This window comes from Capra hircus, chromosome 6 (genome assembly GCF_001704415.2).
Source record: "Capra hircus breed San Clemente chromosome 6, ASM170441v1, whole genome shotgun sequence".
Taxonomy (NCBI): domain Eukaryota; kingdom Metazoa; phylum Chordata; class Mammalia; order Artiodactyla; family Bovidae; genus Capra; species Capra hircus.
In genome coordinates, this window is record NC_030813.1 from 15,224,206 (window position 1) to 15,251,759 (window position 27,554).

Consider the following 27,554-nt stretch of genomic DNA (forward strand, 5'->3'; position numbering starts at 1 on the left):
GGAATGTTTTTTATGTAAAGTCAAAACTAGGGTTTTGATTGTTTCCGTGTGTTTCAATTATCATCAAACCAATCTTAAATTATACTTCTGAAGGTTCCAAATAAATTTAGATTTTCTAGATATAGTAGATTGGAACATATGAATTTACTATCTTTTCTGTCTGTTGGACTGGTGGTGTGGATCTACTCGGCATCAAGTGTCATATTAAACATGTTCTTGCCCCCAGCTCCTACAAAATTGATGTCTTTAGTCAAATCACGAATATAAATTTGATCAGTGCTATCCTGTATGAATTGGTGATGGACAAGGAGGCCTGGAGTGCTCCTGTCCATGGGGTCTCAAGAAGTCGGACACGACTGAGCGATTGAAGTGAACTGAACTGATTCTGTATGGATTAGGATATAAGGGTTTACACATTAAAGTTATATCTAAGAAGATATATCCTCAGATATGCAGAGTCATGTTGGAAACATCCATGGGTTTCCTTATTTTCATACTTAAAGATTGCTAGGTAAGATCAAAGCTAAATTCTAATTCCACTTAGTTTTATGGAATGAACACCCTTCTCTGTTTCCTAATAAGTTTCCAATTATTTAGCCCTTTTCCTCTAAAATCCATGTAGGATTTAAACACTATCTTCGCCTTAATTTCATAGCTTATTTGAAGGAACTTTGTAGGGAATGGAGCAAGATGACAGAAAACTAAGCATGAAAAAGACTGGGTTCTTGAATCTTATTGCCTCCTGGTAAAGTATTTGCTAAAGCTGAAACTCCAGTACTTTGGCCACCTCATGCAAAGAGTTGACTCATTGGAAAAGACTCTGATGCTGGGAGGGATTGGGGGCAGGAGGAGAAGGGGACCACAGAGGATGAAATGGCTGGATGGCATCACTGACTTGATGGACGTGAGTCTGAGTGAACTCTGGGAGTTGGTGATGGACAGGGAGGCCTGGCGTGCTGCGATTCATGGGGTCGCAGAGAGTCGGACATGACTGAGTGACTGAACTGAACTGAACTGAAAGTATTTGGGGAGTGCTGCAGTCATTATTATTCAAGAGTAAAGGAACACTGGGAAACAATGTAGTTTTTCAAGGTGATCATTCAGATTTATTTTTAAAAGGAGAGGAGAATTCTTTTGTTGATTTTAAAACAAAGGTAAGAGTCAGGTGTTTCTTTGGCTAATTCATGCAATCCTTGAGTAAAATTTAAGCCCAGGTTACTTTGATAGGATTTAAAAGAGTAAAACATGTGAATACAATGATGTTAGATCTGTGTGATTCTGAATAATAAAATAAAGATTAAGATGGTAATATTGGTTCCTCAAGTACTGGTGTTTAAACTTTAAAAATCATTCAAGAGAGAAGATTAAGTGGTGTTTCTTTGGTACTAAAAATGTAAAGCTAAGACCAAATTCTTCTATTTTCACAGATTTAAGATACAAAGAATGATATTTAAAGACCTTAAAATGGCTATTAAATTATCTTCAGTTTGTAAAGAATCTCCTACGAAGTATGCTTAGAAGAAATCCCTGAGTACATTAACTACTCTATTAATATCTTCCTTCATAAACAAAAAGGAACAATTTAAAAGCTTTGCAAGACATATAAACACAGTGCTTAGTGAAAGCAGTATCTATATATAAAACTCCCTCCATAGTGCTTGTAAATTAGGCCACCAAATATTTAACAGGTGAAACAATAGAGTCACAAAATTAAAATATGATATTTGGACACATTAACCATTCAAATCAAGAAACCAGTTTCTTATGGTGTCCCTGTTTTGTTTTAGCCACTCGATATTGTTTTTCACTGTTTCCAGTACTTGCTCCCTAGGTTTTTGTCCCGCTCCAGCTTCAGGATATCTTTCGAAAAAGCTCTTGATCTATAAAAGAGAAGGCAGTAATTAAGAAAGTCATTTTAAGCCCAGTTGTTCTTCAGGGATTTTATTGACATTCTGGATTTGTCTCCTTCTTCCCTGGAAATTCAGTATCACGGAACAACATTAAGATACATCTTCTGGTGCATCATTAGAGTGAGCCTATCTCTCAGACTGGTAGTCACTGCCCATGGCTTTGGACGCCTGGCAGCACGTCCCGCAGAAGAGGCTCTGCTGTACTGGGGAAGGAGAGCCGCACAGTGGTGGCGGGCATGCTCTCTCTGCTTCTGCAGGTTCCTCAGTTTTCTGCACGTTCTCCCAAGGTGTTTCCTGGAAAATCTGTACTGTGGAATGATGGCTTTGCTTTGTTCCAAGAGTCTGGAGTGTTTTATATACACTCAGTTCACTCATTGAGGGCTCATCAAAAAATCTCTATTAAATCTGGTTTGTTTTCCCTCTTCCTTCCAAAACCCTCTCTGAAACTTAACCATAGTAGTATATGCTATTTACATAAATAAGAATTATTTTGTTTCACAGAAGGATGTAACCTTCCAAAATTCATACAATCTTTGTTTGGCTAACGTTAATGAACATCCCCTCACCCCTCTACCCCACAGGAATTGATGAAAGATTTGGGCTTAGTTTTGAAATTCCAAAACTCTGAGTTCTGAAAGGAATCAAATCTTGAGCAGCTTATGCCAGGATTGCACTTACCTGGAAAGGGGAGATGGACTGCTCATGGCTTGCCAAACTGTATGGTTTCATGGACCAAGAGCCTAATCCTCCTCAGGCCTCACCTTTCTCAACTTTTAAACTTTATTTCTTGGTTATTTGAAATTTTTTTAGTTTAGAAAAAGAATAAGATGTACATTTAATTATATATAATAATTATTACTTTTTCCTTGTCTTTCGGGATCTGAATAGAGAAAATATAATTTCTACTTGAAAAAAAAATTAATTCTGTTCCTTCCTTGACAAGTATAGAGGAATTTATCTTCCTACCTGCCAGAGTTGTAGTTCAGTGTTGAATGGCTCTGCTATAGTCACAATCCGGCCAAGGTTTCTGTTATTGAGTGTATACCTGAAGAGAAATTTAGGGGTGGAAAAGGCTACGTAAGTGCTCAGAACTTTAAATATTTGCTCTAGATGCAGACATGTCCTTTTTATTTTGAGAGTTTTTTTAAAGTAATTGTCAGTAAAGTACAGTAAGTATAAAACAGTAAGTAAACATATTTAATTTAAAATAATTCTATTCAGTAGAAATTCGCAGCAACTTCTGCACTTTTTTTTGTAGACAGATCCACTCCACTTTCCCCGAAATGGTAGGCTGGTTGTTACATTCCCCAAATCTAGTCTCCTTTTTCCTGCACACGTGAGAACCATAGTCAGATTACTTGTCTCAGCCTTCCTCCTAGCTAGGTGCAAACTGGTGATCCAGTTCTCATCAACGGAACATAAACAGAAGTGGTAGGTGCAACTTCCACCTTCTTGTTAAGGAAGTAAAGGGAAATTGCTTGCCTTCGATCTTCTTTTTCTCCTTCCCCTTCTTCCAGATTTCAACTACACAGAATAAGGCCCTAGGCCTCATGGAGCACAACCACCCTAACAACTTGGAATGTTCACTTCAGGAGACCAATCCAAATGAGAAATAATTACTTTTGTCCTTTAAGCTGTCTGTTTTGTCTGTTACAGCAGAATAGCTCTGTCACCTTTATCTTAACTAATAATCTATGTGTCTTCCTACAGATACAGAAATTCGAATATAGGCTATTTATTCTGCTTCCATAAAGCTTTATTGGCTACTTGCATATTTGGCATTATCATCTATATCAGCCTGCTAAGCAAAGACATTTGAAGCTAAGTGCAAAGATAGCACTTAAGCGATTATATTCTATTCCTATACCTTTTGCATTTTTCTCTCTTAAAAATCACAAATTTCCTTACAAACCAAAATGCAAATAACAGTGACACAGGTAAAATTTCATCCCAATTAATCACAGTGTAAAAAAAACCGTCCCAAGAATTATCTATAAACTTTGAATTTTTGGAATGTTGGGAAAGGATAAAGGAAATATATCAATGTATAAAGTATTAAACAGGAGGAGAAATTTTACATTTAAAAAATATCACATAAATCAAGAAATCATGAAGATAAAAACTAATAGTTTGTCACATACACATGAAAAAATTTATGTGAAAGGAAGCCTGCCATAAAATTAAAAGTAAAAATGTATTGTTGTAAAAAGAGCAAATATTTTGACTATCTAAAGAGCCCTTTCAGATTGGTGAAAGTCACTTAGTCGTTGTCTGACTCTTTCTGACCCCATGGCCTATACAGTCCATGGAATCCTCCAGGCCAGAATACTGGAGTGGGTAGCCTTTCCCTTCTCCAGGGGATCTTCCCAACCCAGGGATCGAACCCAGGTCTCCCTCATTGCAGGTGGATTCTTTAGCAACTGAGGCACAAGGGAAGCCCTTTCAGATTGGTAATAGGGAGAAATATGCCAACATGAAATTAGCAAAGGAATGAATCATCAGTTTGCAAAAGAAATATATAGAGAAAATGTACCCAATGGAAACAGATGAAATGTTCTAATGATTATCCACAATTTTGGTATACTAGGTCCAATGGTCACTCTTATCGCAGACACCACTGAATTTAAATCCATTATGTCTTTTGTCTTTATTTTCTTAGAAGTATAATGCAAGCGATTTCCCTTTACGTAATATCATCAGTCATTATCCAAAATGTAAGACTCAGGCATGACACTGCACCTGTCATGTGTGTGCCCTCTGGTCTCTGACTGGGCCGTCTAGAGTTACTCTCAAACCCTTCACCTAGCCCTTTGGACTACCCCTTTACAGAGAATACTACTACTCATTTGGAGAATGTTTCTTTTCCTGTATCCTCCATAGCACCAGGTCAGAAAAGGAATTGGTGTGATCATGCTCCCCATTACAGTTTACAAACCATTATTCCTTCACTCTTTAAGACCCTCTGCTTCTTCAGGTTATTCCCCTTGATCTCATTTATGATACACTTTAGCATCTGACTCCTGGTTGTCTTTTCTACTCCAGGCCATGACTTCAAGGTCCACTTAGATGAAGATAAAACAGCTTAACTCCTTAGTTTCTTGACCTCCTCATTTCCAAAGATATTTTCTCCACTCTACTCCAGCCAGCAATTTCCATCATCATACTTTGTGATCATCCATAAGTACTCTACCTCTAAAATCATTAATTTATGTATGCTTCATGACATAATTTACCCTCATTCTTTGACTTTATCTGGATTTCTGGTCCACTGAGCATCTCTATCCCTACTTTCATCAGGATCATCAGCTTTTCCTTTGCTTTCACTTTTTTCTTAAAATAGTTTAAATTCCATGATATACCATTTTCAATAACATTTTCGCCTAAGCCCTAAGCTTCCTTATAGTTCAGTAATGTGTGTATATGTATGTACGTATACACACACTCACACACATACCTGAACTCACTGTTCTTCTGAAAATTTTATCTTTTCTAGAAATCTAGACATTTTATTTTTGTCACCTCACTTGCCTCCCATTATTAAGCTCAGTCAGTTCAGTGGATCAGTTGTGTCCAACTCTTTGCGACCCCATGGACTGCAGCACGCCAGGATTCCCTGTCCATCACCAACTCCTGGAGCTTGCTCAAACTCATGTCTATCGAGTTGGTGATGCCACCCAACCATCTCATTCTCGGTTATCCCCTTTTCCTCCTGCCTTCACTCTTTCCCAGCATCAGGATCTTTTCCAGTGAGTCAGTTCTTCACATCAGGTGGCCAAAGTATTGGAGTTTCAGCTTCAGCATCAGTTTTTCCAATGAATATTCAGGACTGATTTCCTTTAGGATTGACTGGTTTGATCTCCTTGAAATCCAAGGGACTCTCAAGAGTCTTCACCAATGCCACAGTTCAAAAGCATCAATTCTTCACCACTCAGCTTTCTTTACAGTCCAACTCTCACATCCATACATGACCACTGGAAAAACCATAGCTTTGACTAGACAGACCTTTGTCAGCAAAACAATGTCTCTGCTTTTTAATATGCTGTCTAGGTTGGTCTTAGCTTTTCTTCCAAGGAGCAAGCGTCTTTTAATTTCATGGCTGCAGTCACCATCTGCAGTGATTTTGGAACCCAAGAAAATAAGGTCTCTTACTGTTTCCATTGTTTCCCCTCTATTTGCCATGAAGTGATGGGACTGGATGCCGTGATCTTAGTTTTTTAAATGTTGAGCTTTAAGCCAGGATTTTCACTCTCCTCTTTCACTTTTATCAAGAGGCTCTTTAGTTCCTCTTTGCTTTCTGCCATAAGTGTGGTGTCATCTGCATATCTGAGGTTATTGATATTTCTCCGGGCACTCTTGATTCCAGTCTGTGCTTCATCCAGCCCAGCATTTCGCATGCATGATCCCAAGGACGGGGGAGCCTGGTGGGCTGCCGTCTATGGGGTCTCACAGAGTCGGACACGACTGAAGTGACTTAGCAGCAGTAGCAGCATTCTGCATATAAGCTGAATAAGCTGTCTAACTTCTAATCTACCTTTCTAACTTCTAATTCTAAAGGTTGTTCTTATCTTTTCATCTTTATCATTACATCCATAGTATAATCTACCACCATCTTTTATTAGGATTACTCCAGTAACTCTATAATTGCTTTCCCCAAGTTTCCCATTTAGGCTTTACCACTAGAGCTTTCTTTTGAAAACAAAATTGATCATTTTTACTTTCTTAATTAAAACCCATTAGTGACTTATCAGTGCTTCTATTTTGGGGGGGGTACTTTTTATTTATTAATTAATTAATATAAATTTATTTATTTTAATTGGAGGCTAATTACTTTTCAATATTGTATTGATTTTGCCATACATCAACATGAATCTGCCACAGGTGTACACATGTTCCCCATCCTGAACCCCCCTCCCACCTCCCTCCCCATACCATCCCTCTGGGTCATCCCAGCGCACCAGCCCCAAGCATCCTGTATCATGCATCGAACCTGGACTGGCGATTCGTTTCATATATGATATTATACATGTTTCAATGCCATTCTCCCAAATCATCCCACCCTCGCCCTCTCCCACAGAGTCCAAAAGACTGTTCTATACATCTGTGTCTCCTCTGCTGTCTCACATACAGGGTTATTGTTACCATCTTTCTAAATTCCATATATATGCGTTAGTATACTGTATTGGTGTTTTTCTTTCTGGCTTACTTCACTCTGTATAATCGGCTCCAGTTTCATCTACCTCATTAGAACTGATTCAAATGCATTCTTTTTAATGGCTGAGTAATACTCCATTGTGTATATGTACCACAGCTTTCTTATCCATTCATCTGCTGATGGACATCTAGGTTGCTTCCATGTCCTGTCTATTATAAACAGTGCTGCGATGAACATTGGGGTACACAATTCTGGTTTCCTCGGTGTGTATGCCCAGCAGTAGGATTGTTGGGTCATAAGGCAGTTCTATTTCCAGTTTTTTAAGGAATCTCCACACTTTTCTCCATAGTGGCTGTACTAGTTTGCATTCCCACCAACAGTGTAAGAGGGTTGCCTTTTCTCCACACCCTCTCTAGCATTTATTGCTTGTAGACTTTTGGATAGCAGCCATTCTGACTGGTGTGAAACGGCACCTCATTGTGGTTTTGATTCGCATTTCTCTGATAATGAGTAAATGATGCTGAAGCTGAAGCTCCAGTACTTTGGCCACCTCATGCGAAGAGTTGACTCATTGGAAAAGACTCTGATGCTGGGAGGGATTGGGGGCAGGAGGAGAAGGGGACCACAGAGGATGAGATGGCTGGATGGCATCACTGACTCAATGGACGTGAGTCTGAGTGAACTCTGGGAGTTGGTGATGGACAGGGAGGCCTGGTGTGCTGCGATTCATGGGGTCACAAAGAGTCGGACACGACTGAGCGACTGAACTGAACTGAACTGATAATGAGTGATGTTCAGCATCTTTTCATATGTTTGTTAGCCATTTGTATGTCTTCTTTGGAGAAATGTCTGTTGAGTTCTTTGGCCCATTTTTTGATTGGGTTGTTTATTTTTTTGGAATTGAGCTGCAGGAGTTGCTTGTATATTTTTGAGATTAGTCCTTTATCAGTTGCTTCATTTGCTATTATACATTTTGAGTTTATTTTTGTGTATGGTGTTAGAAAGTGTTCTGGTTTCATTCTTTTACACGTGGTTGACCAGTTTTCCCAGCACCACATGTTAAAGAGATTGTCTTTTCTCCATTGTATATTCTTGCCTCCTTTGTCAAAGATAAGGTGTCCATAGGTGTATGGATTTATCTCTGGGCTTTCTACTTTGTTCCACTGATCTATATTTCTGTCTTTGTGCCATTACCATACTATCCTGATGACTGTGGCTTTGTAGTAGAGCCTGAAGTCAGGCAGATTGATTCCTCCAGTTCCATTCTTCTTTCTCAAGATTGCTTTGGCTATTCGAGGTTTTTTGTATTTCCATACAAATTGTGAAATTATTTGTTCTAGCTCTAAAATCCCATGGATGGAGGAGCCTGGTGGGCCGTAGTCCATGGGGTTGCTAAGGGTCAGACATGACTGAAGTGACTTAGAAGCAGCAGCAGCAGCAGCTTGATAGGGATCGTGTTGAATCTATAGATTGCTTTGGGTAGTATACTCATTTTCACTATATTGATTCTTCCTATCCATGAACATGGTATATTTCTCCATCTATTAGTGTCCTCTTTGATTTCTTTCAGCAGTGTTTTATACTTTTCTATATATAGGTCTTTAGTTTCTTTCAGTAGATATATTCCTAAGTATTTTATTCTTTTCGTCGCAATGGTGAATGGAATTGTTTCCTTAATTTCTCTATTTTCTCATTGTTAGTGTATAGGTCATTGCTTTTAGAACAAAAGCCCAAATCTTAATGTGATCCCCAAAAGCTTAGCCCTTAGCTTTCTTCTTTTCATCCAGGAATGCTCACCTCCTGTTCATCTAATTTACTCCTGCCCTTCTTTCAGAATTCAGCTCAGTCATCACTCCCTTTGGGAATCCCTTAATCTCCAACTTCTCCTGACTTGGTCAGTTTCCCCATTATGCTCTTTCAGTGTACCCAGAATCTTTTCTATCTGTAATTATTACAGTTTTAATTATACATGTATTTATTTGATTCTTTGCTTACTGTTACAGGCTTCTCTGGTGGCTCAGATGCTAAAGGATATGCCTGCAGCGCAGGAGACCTGGGTTTGATCCCTGGGTTGAGAAGATCCTTTGGGGAAGGAAATGGCTACCTGCTTCAGTATTCTTGCCTGGAGAATTCCATGGACAGAGGAACCTGGTGGGCTACAGTCCATGGGGTCACAAAGAGTCGAACATGACTGAATGACTAACACTTGCACTTTACTTAATATTGCTCTTCATCATTAGACTCTAAACTCCATGAAAACAGAGAAGCAGATCTTTTTCTCCTGTACACTATTATAACTTTAGTGCCAAGCACGGAGCCTACCACATAGTATATGCTCCATAACACTTATTGAAGGAAAGAATTATTTAAAATGAGATACCAGTTTTCATGTACTCAATTAATAAGAATATTTTTAAATGATAGCACTGAGTATTGGCAAGGGTTGGAAAGCAGGCAAAGTTAATAGTAAAGTTTGTTCTGGGAGACAGTTTTGCAATATTCATCAGAAACTCTAAAAATGAATGCATCCTTTAACTCAGCAGTATTGCTTCTAGTATTATTTGTATCCTAAGGAAATTGTCAAGGACATTCAAAGAGAACAAATAAGTTCAGTTTCAAAGATGTTCACTAGTACATTAATTATACAGTGGAAAATTTCAAACAATTTTATTATCCAACAGATGGAGATTAGCTAGATAAACTAAGATGTATTTACATGTTGAAATATGACTGAGAATTTACATAGGTAGTTGCAGTTTTTATTCAATCTATTCATTGCTAGTTTCTAAATATATTCTTTAATTTTTAGTCACAAAGAATAAAACAGAAAAGAAATGTTATAGAAATTATAGAAAATCACTGGAAAACTGTTAGCTGTAATAGACTTTCTTCAAATCTATAAAATACCATTACAGGAACTTAGTGTGTTTTCCTTTTTTAATATTTCAATTTTCTTATCATAAAATAGGTGTATATTATTTTGCACAAAATACAGAGAAGCAAAAATAAGGATATAGAAATCACCCATACATACCACCTAAAAAAAAATCCCTATTGGCACATAGCTGTTTTCCCTTGAGTCATTTTTCCATGGATGTTTGTTTATTTATAGAAATGGAATGATATTAAACATGTTTTTATAATCTGCTGTTTTTTACATTATCCTATATTGTAGATATCTTTTTATGTCTTTAAGTAGGCTTCTTTGATGTTATTTTTAATTCTCAGTCATATTTCAACATTTAATATAAGTATGTTTATTCCAAGAAACTAATACCATATTGAATGTACCATTTAAGGGGAAATATGCTGTATATTTATCATATTAATTATTTTAAAAACTAAAATAAGGATTTAATTATATCTTAAATATTTTGAAAAATAATTATATAAAAATAACCTCTGACTTAATATTTGCTGAGTGGAATAAATAAAAGCAAATAATTTCTGAAGTGTTTTTGGAACTTTTTGGTTAAGTCTTAAACTGGAAAGGACATTAGTGGTTGGTCATCAGCTGTCATAAAAATCATAAAGCAAAAGCTTTATAAAAAAGCAGATTATTTAAGATGACTATAAATTATTTAGAAACAGAGGCAGTAAAACCACTCATTCTGAAGTCTGGAAAATGTTTAAGAGTTTGAAAATATTTGACTGAAGCTTGGCTCATTTCTGTCTAATTTGTCTTATCCAATTTTAATGGGGAAATTATACTTTTTCAAATTAACCATACTTAATATTGGGCTTTTTTGTTTGTGTCTGACATATGGTTATTATATGATTTTATGTTTTAGGCTACTTGAAATAATATCACATGAGAATTAGATTATTAGACTATGAAGAAATATTAAAAGCCTTGGGAGAGTGTTTAGAACTAGCACTGGAAATAGTCATTAATTTATTTGTCCTGAAAAAATTAAACTTCAGGTCTAATAGATTTAAGGTCAACTCTTTTTGACTTTTATCATAATACAAACCTGTTTTTTTCTACTTCTTAAGTCTTTAAGAGGTATAACAGTGAACTAACTTTTAAAATGAAATATGCATTATTTGAAATAAACCACATATGTGTGCTTAGTTGCTCGGTCATGTCCAACTCTTTGCGAGCCCATGAACTATAGCCCACCAGGCTCCTCTGTACATGGGATTCTCCAGGCAAGAACATTGGAGTGGGTTGCCATTCCATTCTCCAGAGGACCTTCCCTACCCAGGGATCAAACCTGGGTCTCCCGCATTTCAGGCAGATTCTTTACTGTATGAGCTACAGAGAAATTCCTTTAGGGGCTTCTCTGATGACTCAGATGCAATTTAGGCATGTTTGAAGATTTTAGAAATCTATTGATCAGTTGGAAACACTACTTTCCAGGAAAGGAATTATGCTTAAACTAGCATATTGCTTTCCTAGAGGGAAAATACCATGATCCTTTACTTCTGATAATATGGCACTTCAGATATTGTATAGATGTCAGAGAAAGCACAAAAAAGAGAAAAAAAAACTTGTAGATGGTATCAGACAAAGAGAACAAAAAATCATTATCTAATCACCTCACCTGTTGACTAGATATTCCCAGTTGAGTTGTATCCAATTCCAGGCCATAGTCTTCCCATAGCTGTTATATGAGATGTACTGAATGACTGTAAACACATCCTGTGTTTTAATAAGGTTTGAGTCCTTGAGTAAATCCAAATACCTAAAAGAAGTGAAATGGAAAAGCAATTCAAAATGAACCTTCAGTGTTCACCCTTAGCTAAATTCCGATAGAACTTAGCTTTCATTCCAGTAATTTAATTATTGAGTCATCAACGGAAACAATTAAATAAGAAAAATAATAAAACACAATTTAATATTTTCTAAAATACTTAACTGTTCTTTAATTTTGAGGACTAGAGAAGTGTAAACTGTATGAAAATTTCAGTTATTTTGGAAGTACTATAACAGTTAAAACCCACAATTTTAACTATTAATTTAAAAAATTAATTGTATTTATTTAATAGAAGCACTCCATCCATTTGCCTATTATTCCATGAAACTAAAAGAGGAACTAATAAATTAAATTACTGATATTCTTTCTTTTTCATAATTTTATAAAATTATAAAATTTTGGCTGTGCTGAGTCTTCGTTGCTGCACAGGTTTTTCTCTAGTTGCAGAGAGCAGGGGCTACTCTCTAGTTGCGGTGCATGGGCTTCTCACTGTGGTGGCTTCTCTCGTTGTGGGGCATGGGCTCTGGGGCATGTGGGCTTCGGGAGCTGTGGTGTGTGGGCTCAGTAATTGTGCCTCCAGGACGCTAGAGCACAGGCTCAGTAGTTGTGGTCCATGAGCTTAGCTGCTCTGCAGCTTGTGAGGTCCTCCTGGATCAGGGGTCAAACCCACATCCCCTGCACTGGCAGACAGACTCTTCACCCATGCGCCCCCAGGGGGGTCCTTATGTTCTTATTTTACGTGGGACTACAGTTAAGTCTTAATTGATGCTTTTGAACTGTGGTGTTGGAGAAGACTCTTGAGAGTCCCTTGGACTGCAAGGAGATCCAACCAGTCCATCCTAAAGGAAATGAGTCCTGAATATTCATTGGAGGGACTGATGTTGAAGCTGAAACTCCAATACTTTGACCACCTGATGCGAAGAACTGACTCATTTGAAAAGACCCTGATGCTGGGAAAGATTGAGGTGGGAGGAGAAGGGGACGACAAAGGATGAGATGGCTGGATGGCATCACCGACTCAATGGACATGAGTTTAAGTAAACTCTGGGAGTTGGTGATGGACAGGGAGTCCTGGCGTGCTTCAGTCCATGGGGTTGCAAAGAGTCAGACATGACTGAGCGACTGAACTGAAGATTGTGAAAAAAACCAACTTTCTAATATAATCTGTATGGTTAGATTAGTTGGCTATAATTAGAGTATAAAGCAAATAAGTCCAAGATAAATTAAGTGACCAGATAGATTTTTATTCACTTTATTCCATGGCTGTACCCAGAGGGAATATCTGAGCATGCTCTAATAAACTTCGGCACTGGAGTGGGGCACTCCTGAATTTTGTACAATTTATCTTTTATCCTCTAGTTCGTAAGAATCTTAGTACGGCATCTATGTGGAGCTTCCCAGGTGGAACGGTGGTAAAGAATCTGCCTGCCCGTGCAGGAGATCCAAGAGACGTGGTTTGATCCCTGGGTCAGGAAGATCCCTTGGAGTAGGAAATGGCAACCCACCCCAGTATTCTTGCCTGGAAAATTCTGTGGACAGAGGAGCCTGGTGGGCTACAGTCCACGGGGTTGGAAAGAATTGGGCATAACTGAACACGCACACAAGGCATCTAAGTACTTGCTAATTTTCTCATCATATACAACAATTAGCATAATGACAACCAAGTAATGAATCAATATGATGTTTTGTGGAATGTCAAGATGATCAAGTTCTGGATAGATAGACTATCTTAGGCCAGAGAGAAGGAGACTTCACATATAGCCCTGAGGTGAGATAGTGAAAGTATATTGTTGACCCTGCTAAGTAAAAGCAAACTGTTTCTGGTAGCTCTTACAAATTCGTTATTGCACTATAATTTACTATTTATATTCTGCCTCTCCCATGAACCTATAAGTTTCTCAAGGATGGATATTATTCTTTTTCATTTTTATTCCCACAATCTACATACCTATACAAAGAAAGGATATCTTAAGTGTTGGTTAAATGAATGAAGCAAATAACTCAGAATCTATATAAGCAAAAAGTGAATAAGGCAGAAACTAGTTAATTTGGGACATAGGTGTGAAGTGGGAGAACATTCATAGATGGGCTTCAAGTGGTCTTTGTATCTTTTGACAGTCAAAGTGAAGTTGCTTAGTCGTGTCCAACTCTTTGTGACCCCATGGACTGTAGCCCACCAGGCTCCTCTGTCCATGGGATTTTCCAGGCAAGAATACTGGAGTGGGTTGCCATTTCCTTCCCCAGGGGATCTTCCCAACCCAGGGATTGAGCCCAGGTCTCCCGCATTGCAGGCAGATGCTTTAACCTCTGAGCCACCAGGGAAGGCTGTATCTTTTGAGTATAATGTAAATAACTATTTGTGTGTGCATGCCTGCTGTGGTGGACAGTCCTCTGCTGACAGAGACCAGTTTCGTTCTGGGTTTGGATCAAGGTATCCTTGATTCTAGAGAAGGCAAATTGCTACCCCGTCCTCAGAGTAGCATGATTGGTCCAAGTCAGTCAAAGGAACTCAAGTTCATTGTAGTCAGCAAGTGATCAAGTGGTAGGTCCAGAGAATCACCCAGAATGATCAAGGGTGACCTAGTGCTGGATTATGAGAGGAAATGGAGATAACTGACCTCTTATCGTAAAAGACAGAGTCTTGTGAGGAGGAGCTCTTTTGCTCCTGTCTTTCTTCCATTGAACGTATTTATGGGAAGACAAAATATCTGGGGCTCTGGAAGTCGTAAAACATCCAACATGTTGAAGACGGCAGAAAAGAAAGAGAAAGAGCCTAGGTCTTGGATAAAATGTTGAATCACTGTACATGACTGGAAGTTATCTACCTCTAGAATTTTTTATATGAGATAATGTGTCTTTATTTTTTAAGCCACTCTTACATGGATATTTTGTTTCTTGCCAGGAAAATAATTTTTTAATAGACTTTCTTGGAAATGTATCTTCCATTAATTAGCATTTTAAAGAGACTGTGACATGTAAACTATCAAGTACCTTTCATGTAATTTTTTTACAAGTTCCAACTTACCTTGACAAAAGAGTAACATTCTTCACTGATGCTAATCCATACAGTAGCTTTTCTTTTTCCTGAGCTAATGAAGTTTTCTGGTATTGCTCGAGAGTGTAATTCCATGAAGTCTCATTGCCAGAGTTCTGCATACCATACCGATATACCAGAAGCCTGAGATTTACAGGAAGACTAGAAGAAGAAACAGTGTTTCAGAGATTTTAATTCCTCATTTCTCAGTTTAAAGTCTTCTAGATATGAAAACATGGGAACAGTCACCTTACAGTCCCAGTTAGCCACTCCTGAAATAACCGGGAAGCATTGTTCAAGGCATCGCTGTCTCCCGTCTTGCACGCCAGTCCTAATACAGAGGCACGGAGTAATCTAAGAAAACAAACACACACAGAGCTGGGGCCTTGAGAACTTTTCAACATATCTTAACACACACAAATATTAAACAAATAATTAATTTTTAAAAAGGTAAAAAAATAACTTTGTGAGGTGGTCTCCGACATCATTCCATCCCAGAAAATCTGCAATGGGCTTCACTTGATCTCGGAAATATTTCTGAAATAAAAGCATCATGTGCAGTGAGTAATAATTTACTATTTAGCAACAGTCTTCCATTTATTATTATCTACAGTTCCCAGTGGTAATCTTTTCCCCTACTAGTTCAGAGAACTTTGGGCCTGTACTTAGGAAAGGTATATATTCCAGTTTTTATCACATAGCAGTTTTACTTCAGTTCTGAACATAAGAACATTCTGGATCACTCTCTAATGTTTTATAGAACTTTGGGTCATCCCCTTTTAACCTCCACTTCTTAGCTGACATTTTAATAAATAGAATAACACCTGATAGACTTACCATATTAAAGATTGCTCAAGTATTAATGAAATAGTAACTAATATTTGCATATTGCCTTAAGATCTACAAAGGATATTTATATTATATGATTCTTACTATCCCATTACCATGGGAAGTCAAGTACTAACTTCCTATTGTACAAAGAAAATAAATATGAAATCATTTGTCCAATTTCTTTCATAAAGAAAATGGAAGAGCTAGAAATTGGAATCCAGAATTTGTTTAAAATTACAAGTGTGCTTGTAATCAGAAAGTGCTACAGAAATCACAAAGCCAAGAAAAGTAGTCTGAATGACTGTCATAATAAAATCTCAATGTGGAAATAACAGCAGTAATAATAAGGAAAATGATGTTATATTTTGATAAGAATAAATTCATTTTAACATAGATAAATCCATTAAAATAGGATCTAGTTTGTATCTATGGTTTAAAACGTTATTTGTTTTAAATAAAATATTAACTATTGTATTTCTTCTAACACTAAACTACACCTTTAAGTCGTATACTGAACCAGAAATACTGATACACTTCAAGCTGAAAGAAAATAGCATCTCTTTGATTAGTCAAGTTATTGTAATTTCCTTTGATTTTACTTGGCAGTCAAGATATGCTTTTCAAGCTCCTTCTCTCAGAAATCTTCCTATTCTACCAATGGGATTAAACATCTATTTTCATGAGATATAGCATTAGCATTACCTCAATCAGAGGGTATAGCTCTTTATCATCTTCAAACATGCTAATAATATAGGTTACAGCTGAAATGACTCTCTGCCATGGTAAATATTCCTTTTCTTCTTTGAGATACTTGGTCAAGTTCAGAGCCTCCTTATAAGTTAGAAGCTGAGCTCTAAGAAAGAAAAAAAAAAATCCCACAGTAAATTAAAACCAATAGATTGGTTTCCTTTGACTGAAAGTACTAACATGGGCATCATAGATGTCAATGTTAATGAGAATCCTTCAATTAAACAATTAAGAAAATACATTACTATAAAGGTCCAATCAAAGAGGTTTGTTCACAATGATGTATTAGTGTTTTCATATGTTCAACAATAAAGAGGAGACAAAACGTTAAGGTATGCATTGAAAAATTTCTGTGGCAGAATTTTAGATAAAACAAAAGCCATTTAAAGAAACGAATCGCCAGTCTAGGTTCGATACAGGATACAGGATGCTTGGGGCTGGTGCACTGGGATGACCCAGAGAGATGATATGGGGAGAGAGGTGGGAGGGGGATTCAGGATTGGGGACTCATGTACACCCGTGGCGGATTCATGTCAATGTATGGCAAAACCAATACAGTATTGTAAAGTAAAATAAAAATAAATAAATAATGAAAAAAAAACAAAAGCCATTTAGTTGTATGGTTAATATTGACAAATAGAAACTTAAACATTAAGTTCACTAGCTCATTATAATATACAAATGCACCATTATAAATGTACCTTATTGAATTTTTTATATTTGATATGAATAAGAAATATAACAGTACTTGTGAATCATCAATGCTTAAAACATTTCAATTGAGCTTATATTCCCCACAAAACATCTCCTTTTTAATGGCACCCCACTCCAGTACTCTTGCCTAGAGAATCCTATGGATGGAGGAGCCTGGTAGGCTGTGGTCCATGGGGTCGCTAAGAGTCAGACATGACTGAGCGACTTCCCTTTCACTTTTCACTTTCCTGCATTGGAGAAGGAAGTGGCAACCCACTCCAGTGTTCTTGCCTGGAGAATCCCAGGGATGGAGGAGCCTGGTGGGTTGCCGTCTATGGGGTCGCACAGAGTCGGACACGACTGAAGTGACTTAGCAGCTTAGCAGCAGTAATATTTATAAATAAAAATGGATTTTGTTCCTCAAAACAACGTGAAATTACTATTGACACTTTAGTTTAAAGAGTCTGACTTATTCCTCCTTAGAAAAGATTTTGGAAGCTTTTGAAATAATATTCTCAGAAATCTGTTATGCCTCAAATTTTAGCCTAGGTTTTGTAAAGACTCTTAGGTGGGAATCCTGTCTTTCCAAACTACATTTTGAAAATTTAGGTTAAATAATAAACTTTAAATTAGTGAGTAAGTCATACTGGTGCATTGAGTGCTATTATGCTTGAGATCATTTTTTGTGAATGAGAAATAATGTAATCATACCTTGATTTCTCCCCTGAATTGATAAGAAGATAAAATGGTATTGGAGATCTAGGTAAGAATAAATACTTTTGGCATCATATGATTTATACTAATGTGATATGATATAGAGTTTGTTTTCAGTTCAGAGAGCCGATTTCTCCTATTTTCTCAGATCTTGATCTTATTTGTTGTTCAGTCACTCAGTTGTGTCCAACTCTTTGTGACACCGTGGACTGCAGCACACCAGGCTTCCCTGTCCTTTACCATCTCCTGGAGCTTGTTCAAACTCATGTTCACTGAGTCAGTGATGCCATCCAACCATCTAATCCTCTGTCATCCCCTTTTCCTCCTGCCTTAAATCCTTCCCAGAATCAGAGTCTTTTTCAGTGGGTCGGCTCTTCACATCAGGTGGCCAAAATACTGGAGCTTCAGTTTGAGCAGTCCTTCCATTGAATATTCAGGGTTGATTTCCTGTAGGATTGACTGGTTTGATTTCCTTGTTGTCCAAGGGACTCTCAAGAGTCTCTTCCAGCACCACAGTTCAAAAGCATCAATTCTTCTGGCTCAGCTTTCTTTATGGTGCTCAACATTATGATCTTTTTAAAAGGATTTATATTTTGGAATATTCAACTTGTCTTAATAAAAGTATAACTAATATTGAGAAATGGAGTACTTTATTGAGAATGTTTGTTGAGTAGAAAGTGATTGTAGAATTTTATGTTGCAATTTGAAACAATAATTTTCTAATTTTAATAATTCTCTAGTTTTCTGGGTGGATAGAGCAACAGCTTTGACCTGTCAGTATTTTCTTAGAATAACTATGAATAGCTGTTGCTCTGAGGATCAAATTGGTGAAGGCTAATGAAAGTTTATGAAGAATAATAGGTAATTCAGAAACCTAGTGGGCTGCACATTTATAGCAGGTGAAGTTTAGAGGCCCATTTTATAAATATATATAAATACTATATATAATATATATTATAAATATATATATAATATATATATTATATATATAATATATATATTATATATATAATATATATACTATACTATATATATATAAATACTATATATATAAATACTATATATATATAAATAGTATATATAATACTATTATATATAATATATATATACTATTATATATATAATAGTATATATAATACTATATATATAAATACTATATATATATAAATAGTATATATAATACTATTTATATATATATAAATACTATATATAATATATATTATAAATATATATATTATATATATTATATATAATATATATTATATATATATATTATAATATTATAATATAAATACTATATATTTATCTTCCCTGGTGGCTCAGACGGTAAAAGCATCTGCCTGCAGTGTGGAAGACCTGGGTTCAATCCCTGGGTCAGGAAGATCCCCTGGAGAAGGAAATGGCAACCCACTCCAGTATTGTTGCCTGGAGCATCCCATGGACAGAGGAGCCTGATGGGTTACAGTCCATGGGGTCACGAAGAGTCAGACACGACTGAGCGACTTCACTTTCACTATATATTTAATGTTGAAAAATCGATATCCTAAACTAGTGCCTTGTTTTTCAACGTATTTGATAGCTATGCAATCATTGCACTGGTATCACTTGTTCTTTTAAGGCTGAGTCACTTGGTCAAAACACTGGACTGAGAATAAAATTTTTGTCAGTTATTATAGAGAGAATATTTTGAGAATTAAGTTGATGCCCTTTTCATTTCCCATACATCATGCGATTCTGTGGTATTCGATACTTCCAAGGAAGAGTGGTATCATTTAGGTTCATGATTCTCAAGTTTGAGCATGTATCAGCAACACCTGGAAGGTTTTTTTTAACACTTGGGTCCCATCTCTAGAATTTCTGACTCAGTAGGTCTGGTATAGGGCCTAAGAATTCTCATTTCTCACAAGTTCCCAGCAATGCTGATACTGGGACCATGTGTGAAGAATCAGTTTTTAGAACAAAGACATCTACAGTGCCCTTCCCTCCCAGGTCCCCTTACAGTGCTGTTTTGGTTCATAGCTGCACTTTTTCTTCAGAGAATAGCCCTTGACCAAATATACCCATCTTGCTTAAAAGGTTATGCAACCCCTACCCCTGGTCATTGATTGTCTGATGCAGGAATGCAGCAGGCCAGCCTGCTTCCCTCAAGCTGGGTCACTGTGTAGTACAACTCATGGATGGCTTCCTACTGGAATCTGGCAAAGCTAAACTCCAGCTAAGACGACGTCGTCGCTGCTCAGCTTTTCCCCTGCCCCACCCTGTTTCTCACACTCCCTACTTCATAAGCGTCTTCTCTCAATAAACCACGTGTTCATGAACCTCTGCTTTGAGGGAACTCAAGACAGCATTTTTACTCACTTTGAGCCTCCAACCCTATTTATTAAATCCATAGACCAACAGCAGTTATGAAAGCCAGATTTGGTTGAGAATTTTCCTTATTCAGAAATCTTCCATTTATAGCAAGAGTCCAGCCTGAGGAACTTTGATCCTAGAATTGGCCTACAATCTATATTGTAGAGAGGAGAGAGGCTATAACTTAAAGAAAGTTCTCACAAAATGCTACGAAAAAGAAAACAAAAAGGTCTTTTGAGGAAATTCTTGCTCTCCTATCTTGGGCGGAGGTACTCAGAAGTTTGGGGAATCTTGGAACAAAAGGTTTGGTTTTGCTTTCCTGGGTATGACCTGGAAAGACTGCACAGTCCTCTAAGAAGGTCGAGTTCAGCACAATGTCTTATCAAACAGTGGCTTTTGAATGGGACAGGACAAATGGTTGAGAGAGGTGGTTAGGTAGAGGGATTTGACACTATGGTCTCAAGTTCTTCAGCAGAGCCTTCAGGTGGTGTGGAGACTTTTGAAACTTCCCATGTGTTTTCTCTTGACGTTAACTTTCTAATTAAATTCAGATTTCTGGCTTAAAACAGTCTCCTTGCAATCAACTAGATCCCTTTTGGAGTCTTTCCCCAGCAACTCACTTATCCCTTTTCTAAAAGGGAGTCCTCAATAGGGTGGGAAAAGTTACTTATCTAGATCTGTGCTGTGGTCTGGTCAACTCTGTAAGCACCTATAAAAAGGTAATCTGGTGCGCCTAGAGGTCTGTAACCTTGGCATGGCTCATGGCTCACTTTGTGGTCTTTATTTGCTAACCTTCCCCTCACCTTGGACATGGTTGGAGCCTCAGTACCTTGAAGTCTGGTGAAAGTCTGCTTACATCATTAGTTTAGGTGGCCCTTGAAGCCGCCTTCTCTGCCATCCTTTCCTCAGCCAGAAACTCCTGCCCCCTTCCGTGTGCTTGCCAGCCAGCACTCTCTGCTTTCACTGGTGCTATTCCTGGCCCCTCTCCTGGTTTTGGCACACAGGGGGCTGCAAAGTGCCAAATAAGCTATTGAAAAGATAAAGCTCTACTGCAACAGGTAGACAAAAAAGGATTCTGTCTCAGTTTTGGCAAGGCCCCCAAACCAAGCCCCTTGGCCTATACTCGAAAGTAAGATGTGAGCTGATCCAATCGGGATTGACAGGGTCAGGAGGGTCAGCTTTCTGTGACCCTCAGCTGACCGCCCACTCCAGCCTGTGAAAGAGATTGGAATGCTTTTTAGAAGAGGGCTTTTGGAGAAGGAAATGCCTACCCACTCCAGTATTCTTGTCTGGAGAATTCCGTGGACAGAGGAGCCTGGCAGGCTCCAGTCCATGGAGTCGCAAAAAGTCAGGCACGACTGAGCAACTAACACACAGTTTTGGAGGATTCCATTAGTGTACTGAATGTGCTGTCCCCTCCGGAGGACAGAGTGCAGGATGCTTTCCCCCTCACACCCAGCCTAGAAAAGAGGTTTTAATGCAACCACTTGAAGAGTTTTATCTGTGTATCCTGGAACTCATGTGGACACAGCGGCCTGGTATCTGATCCCCAAGAAATCTAAAGGATGAGAGACTGTACTTGATTACTGCTTTAACATCCGAGTGAAGAGATGGGACTGCATGAGGTGGCCATCTCTCCAGACTTTGTCAGGGGAAAGGATATATGAAAACTTGCTATAGACTAGATGTGGTTTGGAAGTTTTCTCACCTCAGGGAACTGCAGAAGAAAGACCGTTGGCCATGGAATGGGCCATACGATAGCACATACACCATGCAAGCACCATACAAGGGAAAGCATCAGTGCCAAACATGTCCAGAGTTCAGAGAGGACCAGAAGTAGACAGCATGTCAGGATCTTCCCTCCTCTGCCCTCTCTGTGCTCCTCGCAGTGGAGAATCAGAGGCAACATGGTGAGAAGCAAGAGCTCCGTGTAGCAAAACGGAGAGGAGATCAGGCACCTTGTTCTCATTGCAGGTGGCTGGCCTGAAACTAGCCTGAGTGGGGGGCTGGGGGAAACTTTAAATGAACTTAAAAACTTTGAGGGTATAACTAGGCAGGGCATATGGTTGAGCTGAGCCTGTCGTGGGGACTCAGAGTGACTGGGTGAATTCTTACTCCTTGTCTTCAGCAAATGTGCCCAGCTGGAGAGCAGTAAGACTCCTGGCTCCTCACATTTGGGGGCAGGGAAATCAAGAATATATTTAGTTTTAGATCTGTCATTTTACTGATGAAACATAATAGTTCATTTCTTTTTGAATATCAGAGTAGAACTGTGTAAATTCGAATCCTCCCTCATGCACTTAACCTATCTACGCATTTCTATTTTTCTCCGAAGTTTGAGTGATTTGGGACAGACTCTAACTAATACAGGTGGGGGTCTGTTTCTGAGTCCGTTTTTCCTCATGTGTTGCAGACAGAAATTGGGTGATAACGCAATAGCTCAGGCAATGTTTCAGATGAGAGCTCAGGTATTTTCTGGATTGGTTGCTGTGTGATTCTACATGCTTTTTGACTTTCAAATTTGTTTCACTTTCTTCCTTTCTGAAGCTCTTCAAAATTTGATGGGGCTATGGTCAAGCAGCTGAACAAATGCAGGAAGATTGTTCAATGGTGTGAGTTATCCACTTTGTATCCCATTCCTCAGAGAAAGCTGTTCAAGAGGCTTTTACTTCTTAAAGCAAAAGAACTGTGTTATGATGAAAATTAAACTGTAAAGATATTATAATATCTTTATAATCTTTACAGATAAGATTCTAAGCTTTGGAAAAGATCATAATGCATTCACAGGAGAGTTTTCCTGAAAAAAAAAAAATCTAATAGTCCTATTATATTTAAAAAAGCCTTTTTTTTTTTTCTTTTTTCTTTTTGGCCACACCATGCAGCTTTCAATTTCTTAATTCCTGGACCAGGGATTGAACCCATGCCCTCAGCAGTGAAAGTGCAGGGTTATAACCACTGCACTTCCAGGGAATTCCCTAAAAGGTGGATCATTTTTTTTCACCATATTACCACTTAATTTTCCCAATCTACATAGTGCCAGGAACAGAGTAGGTGCTCAATATATATTTATAAATGAGGGATTGATATACCATAACATAATAAAAATAATCTGTTACATAGCCAGGAGATTAAACTTGGAGGTTCACCAAAGAGAATCAAGTTCTATTACCGACAATAGAGTCTAGATTACAAATTTAGAAGAGCTTTTCTAAATGCTTCTTTTGTTTAGTTGCTCAATCGTGTCCAACTCTGTGTAATCCCAGGGAATGTAGTCTGCCAAGCTCCTCTGTCCATGAGATTTCTGAGGCAAGAAAACTGGAGTGGACTGTCATTTCCTTCTCCAGGGGATCTTCCTGACCCAGTGATCAAACCCATGTCTCCTGCATTGACAGGTGGATTCTTCACCACTGAGCTACCAAATGCTTCTTTGCTGCTGCTAATCAATGGTGGGTGCCTTTTTTGGTCAAGCACTACGATCTATTGAGCACTTCCTAAAGACTGGACAATGGTTGGGGTCCTTTGTGTACATTCTCTCACTTATTCCACACAAGAGTGTTGTAAGTTCATATCCATTTTACTAATAAGGAAACTAACTGAAGCAGAGACAAGTTAAGAAACTCTCTCAAGGTTATACAGAGCCAGGATTTTAACATGGTTTGAGAGCTTGTTTTTCATTCCCTATAAATTCCTCCCTTAAAAATATCACAAAGGGTTTCTAACTTGCAGTATCTAGGGATTTCATGTAAAATAGTTCTCCCATGCCTTTAGCGCTGTTATACTATCCTTCCAGCCATATATTCAGTTCCTATTTAATGAACATCTACCAGGGGCCAGGCACAGTTAGGAGCTGGGGATAAAATGAAGAGAAACATGATCCAGGTGCCTACCTTCATGAAACTTATAATTTGGTGGGTGAGATGGATAATTAATAAGCAATGACAGTTGATATCACTGGAAACATAGGGGTCCATAAAAGGGACACCCAACTCAGACAAGGGGAACTGCTGCTGCTGCTGCTAAGTCGCTTCAGTCGTGTCTGACTCTGTGCGACCCCACAGACGGCAGCCCACCAAGCTCCCCCGTCCCTGGGATTCTCCAGGCAAGAACACTGGAGTGGGTTGCCATTTCCTTCTCCAATGCAGGAAAGTGAAAAGTGAAAGTGAAGTTGCTCAGTCGTTCCCGACTCTTAGTGACCCCAGGGACTGCAGCCCACCAGGCTCCTCCGTCCATGGGATTTTCCAGGCAAGAGTACTGGAGTGGGGTGCCATTGCCTTCTCCAGGGGAACTAGCATCTCATTGTCAGTACATTGCTTGTGTCTAAAATGAGGCTACTACAAAGTCAGCAAAACAAGTTGGGTGTGTCCCTAGCTCCTACAGAAGTGCCAGAAATTCAAAAAATACTGGTCAAATTACTAGTGTTAGCCTAGCTGAAAAAAGAATCTCAAAGGTGCTGTGATTACTACTCTTACATTACCCCAATCTATGTTGATTATTTTCTTTTTTCAAGGTGTGGGTTGTGTTTTTCTAAGTTAAACTACCTTTAGGCCATGAGAAAAAATTCAAATTTCTGAAATGACACTTTAATTCTGTCAGTCCTAGAGCACCATGTCTCATTCTTCTTACCCCAATGACCTGAATAATATTTGAAAACTCTAGCCATAAAATCTGAACAGACTTTTGGACTCTGTGGGAGAGGGAGAGGGTGGGATGATTTGGGAGAATGGCATTTGAAACATGCATACTAGCATATAAGAAACGAATCGCCAGTCTAGGTTCGATACAGGATACAGGATGCTTGGGGCTGGTGCACTGGGATGACCCAGAGAGATGATATGGGGAGGGTGGTGGGAGGGGGGTTCAGGATTGGGAACTCATGTATACCTGTGGCGGATTCATGTCAATGTATGGCAAAACCAATACAGTATTGTAAAGTAAAAAAAATAAAAAATAAAGAACAAAATAAATAAATAAAATTTTTGAAAAAACTAAGGGGAAAAAAAAATCTTACAATGGGTTTGGGCTCACAGAGATGAGTTCATGAAACACATTGTTTGTCTTTTTATTAAATCAAATTATAATGGTGCACTTTTGAGCATTTGTAAGTGTCACTCCTAATTAGCTCAAGAACTCAGATTAGTCAAACTTCACTTAAAGTCAATAGGGTAGGTGAGGTTTTTGTGTCTGTTAAGGGCTGATATCAGTATTTTGGCTATAAGGCTCATATTAGTTTTAAAGAAGAAAGCTACGTAAAATAATAATGTTGTAAATAGTGGTTCTGGATACTTTAAACTATAAATTAATACTTAAACTGTGTTATAATTCATTTTAAAAGAAATTTATGACAAGATCCGTAGTATTTTAAATAATTGAATCTCATTCCGAAACCTACCGTGCCAAGGCAAAAGCATCATCAATAAAACTTGCACGATCAGCAGAAGAAAAGTCCTGGGAAGAGAAAGAAAGAAAGGTAGGAAACATGAATCTTAAAGCAAAATATATTGAAAAATTAATATCATTAAGATGCTGTTCTTAGAACAAAAGTAAAACAATTCACAACAATTTCTACTCTTACCGTGTGGTTGATGGAAAGATTGGTAGCTATCCATTCCCAAGTTGACACTTCATAATTTACACGATAAAAGCCAATATGATCAGGGTTTATTTTGAGAAAAGCATTTCCACTAAGAGTAGATTCCAAAGTGATTCCTGTGGTAGTAAATAAACACTAATGAGAAACATGTTTGCACATACTGTAAACACATAGAAATTAGACCCAGAGGGCAAAAAGAAAAGAAATGTTAGTTTGAGGAGTCAAGTTTGATTTGGATCCAAAGCCCCAAAGTCTAATTCTTATTATTCTTATTGCCTAATTTTAACATGTCATTGTAGTGTGTGAGATGAAAAAGAAATAATTACAGGGCACTTACCTATATTAAGTGCCCTGTAATTTGTGACTTATTATTATTTCTTACTTTCAGAAGCTTGTCATATGGGTGAAATAATTCTATGCTTGTCAATCCCTCAATAAAAAAATTAAAAAAAAAAAACCACAGTACTTAAAGACAGAGAAGTCCATGCCCTTTGGGGGTAATCCATATATTCTTAATCATGATGGATTAATTACACAAAGAATATTCACTGGGATAGCCTAGGAAGGATATAAAAATAAACATTTAAAAGGATACTATGTTTATTTAAAATCAATATCCTAATTGATGGATATGGTGATTGCTAAGCAGGATAATGATTTGAGAGTCAGTAACAATTTTCAAATGTCAAGAAGGCTTGCAATAGGAGTAAAATCCAAATACAGCCTTTTGATCTTGTAGTCTATTGCATACTCGTTCTCCCAATTTTATCTATTTTTGTAAAGCCTTCTACTTTCATATTTCAACTGATTATATCAATGTTTTTTCATCAGTGGATTTACCAAATTAACTTGATTTCTAAAGTAGTATTTAGAATTTACATAAGGCTCTAGGATATAGATTTTGGAAGCTCAACATTGAAGGAACAAAGACATTTTAAGTAAAAACTACTCAAAATAAGGCAGGAGGAGAAGGGGTCAACAGAGGATAAGATGGTTGGAGGGTGTCACTAACTCAGTGGACATGAGTTTGAGCAAGCTCCAGGAGTTGGTTAAGAACGGGGAAGCCTGGCATACTGCAGTCCATGGAGTCTCAAAGAGCTGGACACTGAGCAATTGAACGGAACTGAACTCCAAATAGTATTTATGCTCTGATATGACCAGTGTTTGTTTAGCATTACTCATATACTTTTTAACTCCTATACTCTTGTCTGTATGGGCAATATGCAATTTAAATAATGATGTGGGAATACTTAGTATATTTAAATAACTTCAGATAGTTTAATGTAATAATAACATGGGATGTGATATTGGAAAATAGGATATGAGGCTGGAAGTAAAAGTGGGGCTTCAGTGTGAAGAGCCACATGCTGTATTAAGTCCATCTTCTGAGAGATGGTAAGAAAAGAGAAGATTTTTAGGCAGGTAAATAATACATTCAGGTCTGTTTCTAGAAAGATGATTTTGATGGTAGGATGGGAAGGAGATATTGGAAGGAGATTCTAGAGTCTACTGTGTTAATCTAGGGCAAGAGAAAATGAGAGTTTACCTTAATGTGGAGATGATGAAAATAGATGATGTGTTCAAGAGACACATCACCAGTAAAATCAACACTATCTTTTCTGACTTGATGTGGACAGTTAGAGGGGAAAATGGCGTGCATGACTGGATGAATAATGGTGTTGCCATTACAGAAGGAAGAGAGGAAGATGAGTCAGTTTGGGAGGAAAGGTGATTTACATTTTGGAAGTGCTCACAAAGTCTGGAAGATATCCAGTGACACAGTAGTTTTTCATAATACATGAGTAAACACTTCAACAAGACAATAAGTTTC

General features: G+C 37.8%; 1 protein-coding gene across 1 annotated transcript in view; it reads right to left on the bottom strand.

Annotated features, from left to right (window-relative positions):
- The window catches only part of ENPEP (glutamyl aminopeptidase), an 82,208-nt gene continuing 55,734 nt past the window's right edge, over window positions 1,081-27,554 (bottom strand). The window contains exons 12-20 of the mRNA XM_005681306.3: window positions 25,706-25,839; window positions 25,523-25,578; window positions 16,330-16,480; window positions 15,260-15,333; window positions 15,046-15,150; window positions 14,788-14,958; window positions 11,610-11,750; window positions 2,877-2,955; window positions 1,081-1,880 (exon numbers count right to left, since the gene is read on the bottom strand). Of these exons, the coding sequence (XP_005681363.2) occupies window positions 1,734-1,880; window positions 2,877-2,955; window positions 11,610-11,750; window positions 14,788-14,958; window positions 15,046-15,150; window positions 15,260-15,333; window positions 16,330-16,480; window positions 25,523-25,578; window positions 25,706-25,839 (1,058 nt within the window). The 3' untranslated portion in view covers window positions 1,081-1,733. The remainder of the gene's footprint in view (window positions 1,881-2,876; window positions 2,956-11,609; window positions 11,751-14,787; window positions 14,959-15,045; window positions 15,151-15,259; window positions 15,334-16,329; window positions 16,481-25,522; window positions 25,579-25,705; window positions 25,840-27,554) is intronic.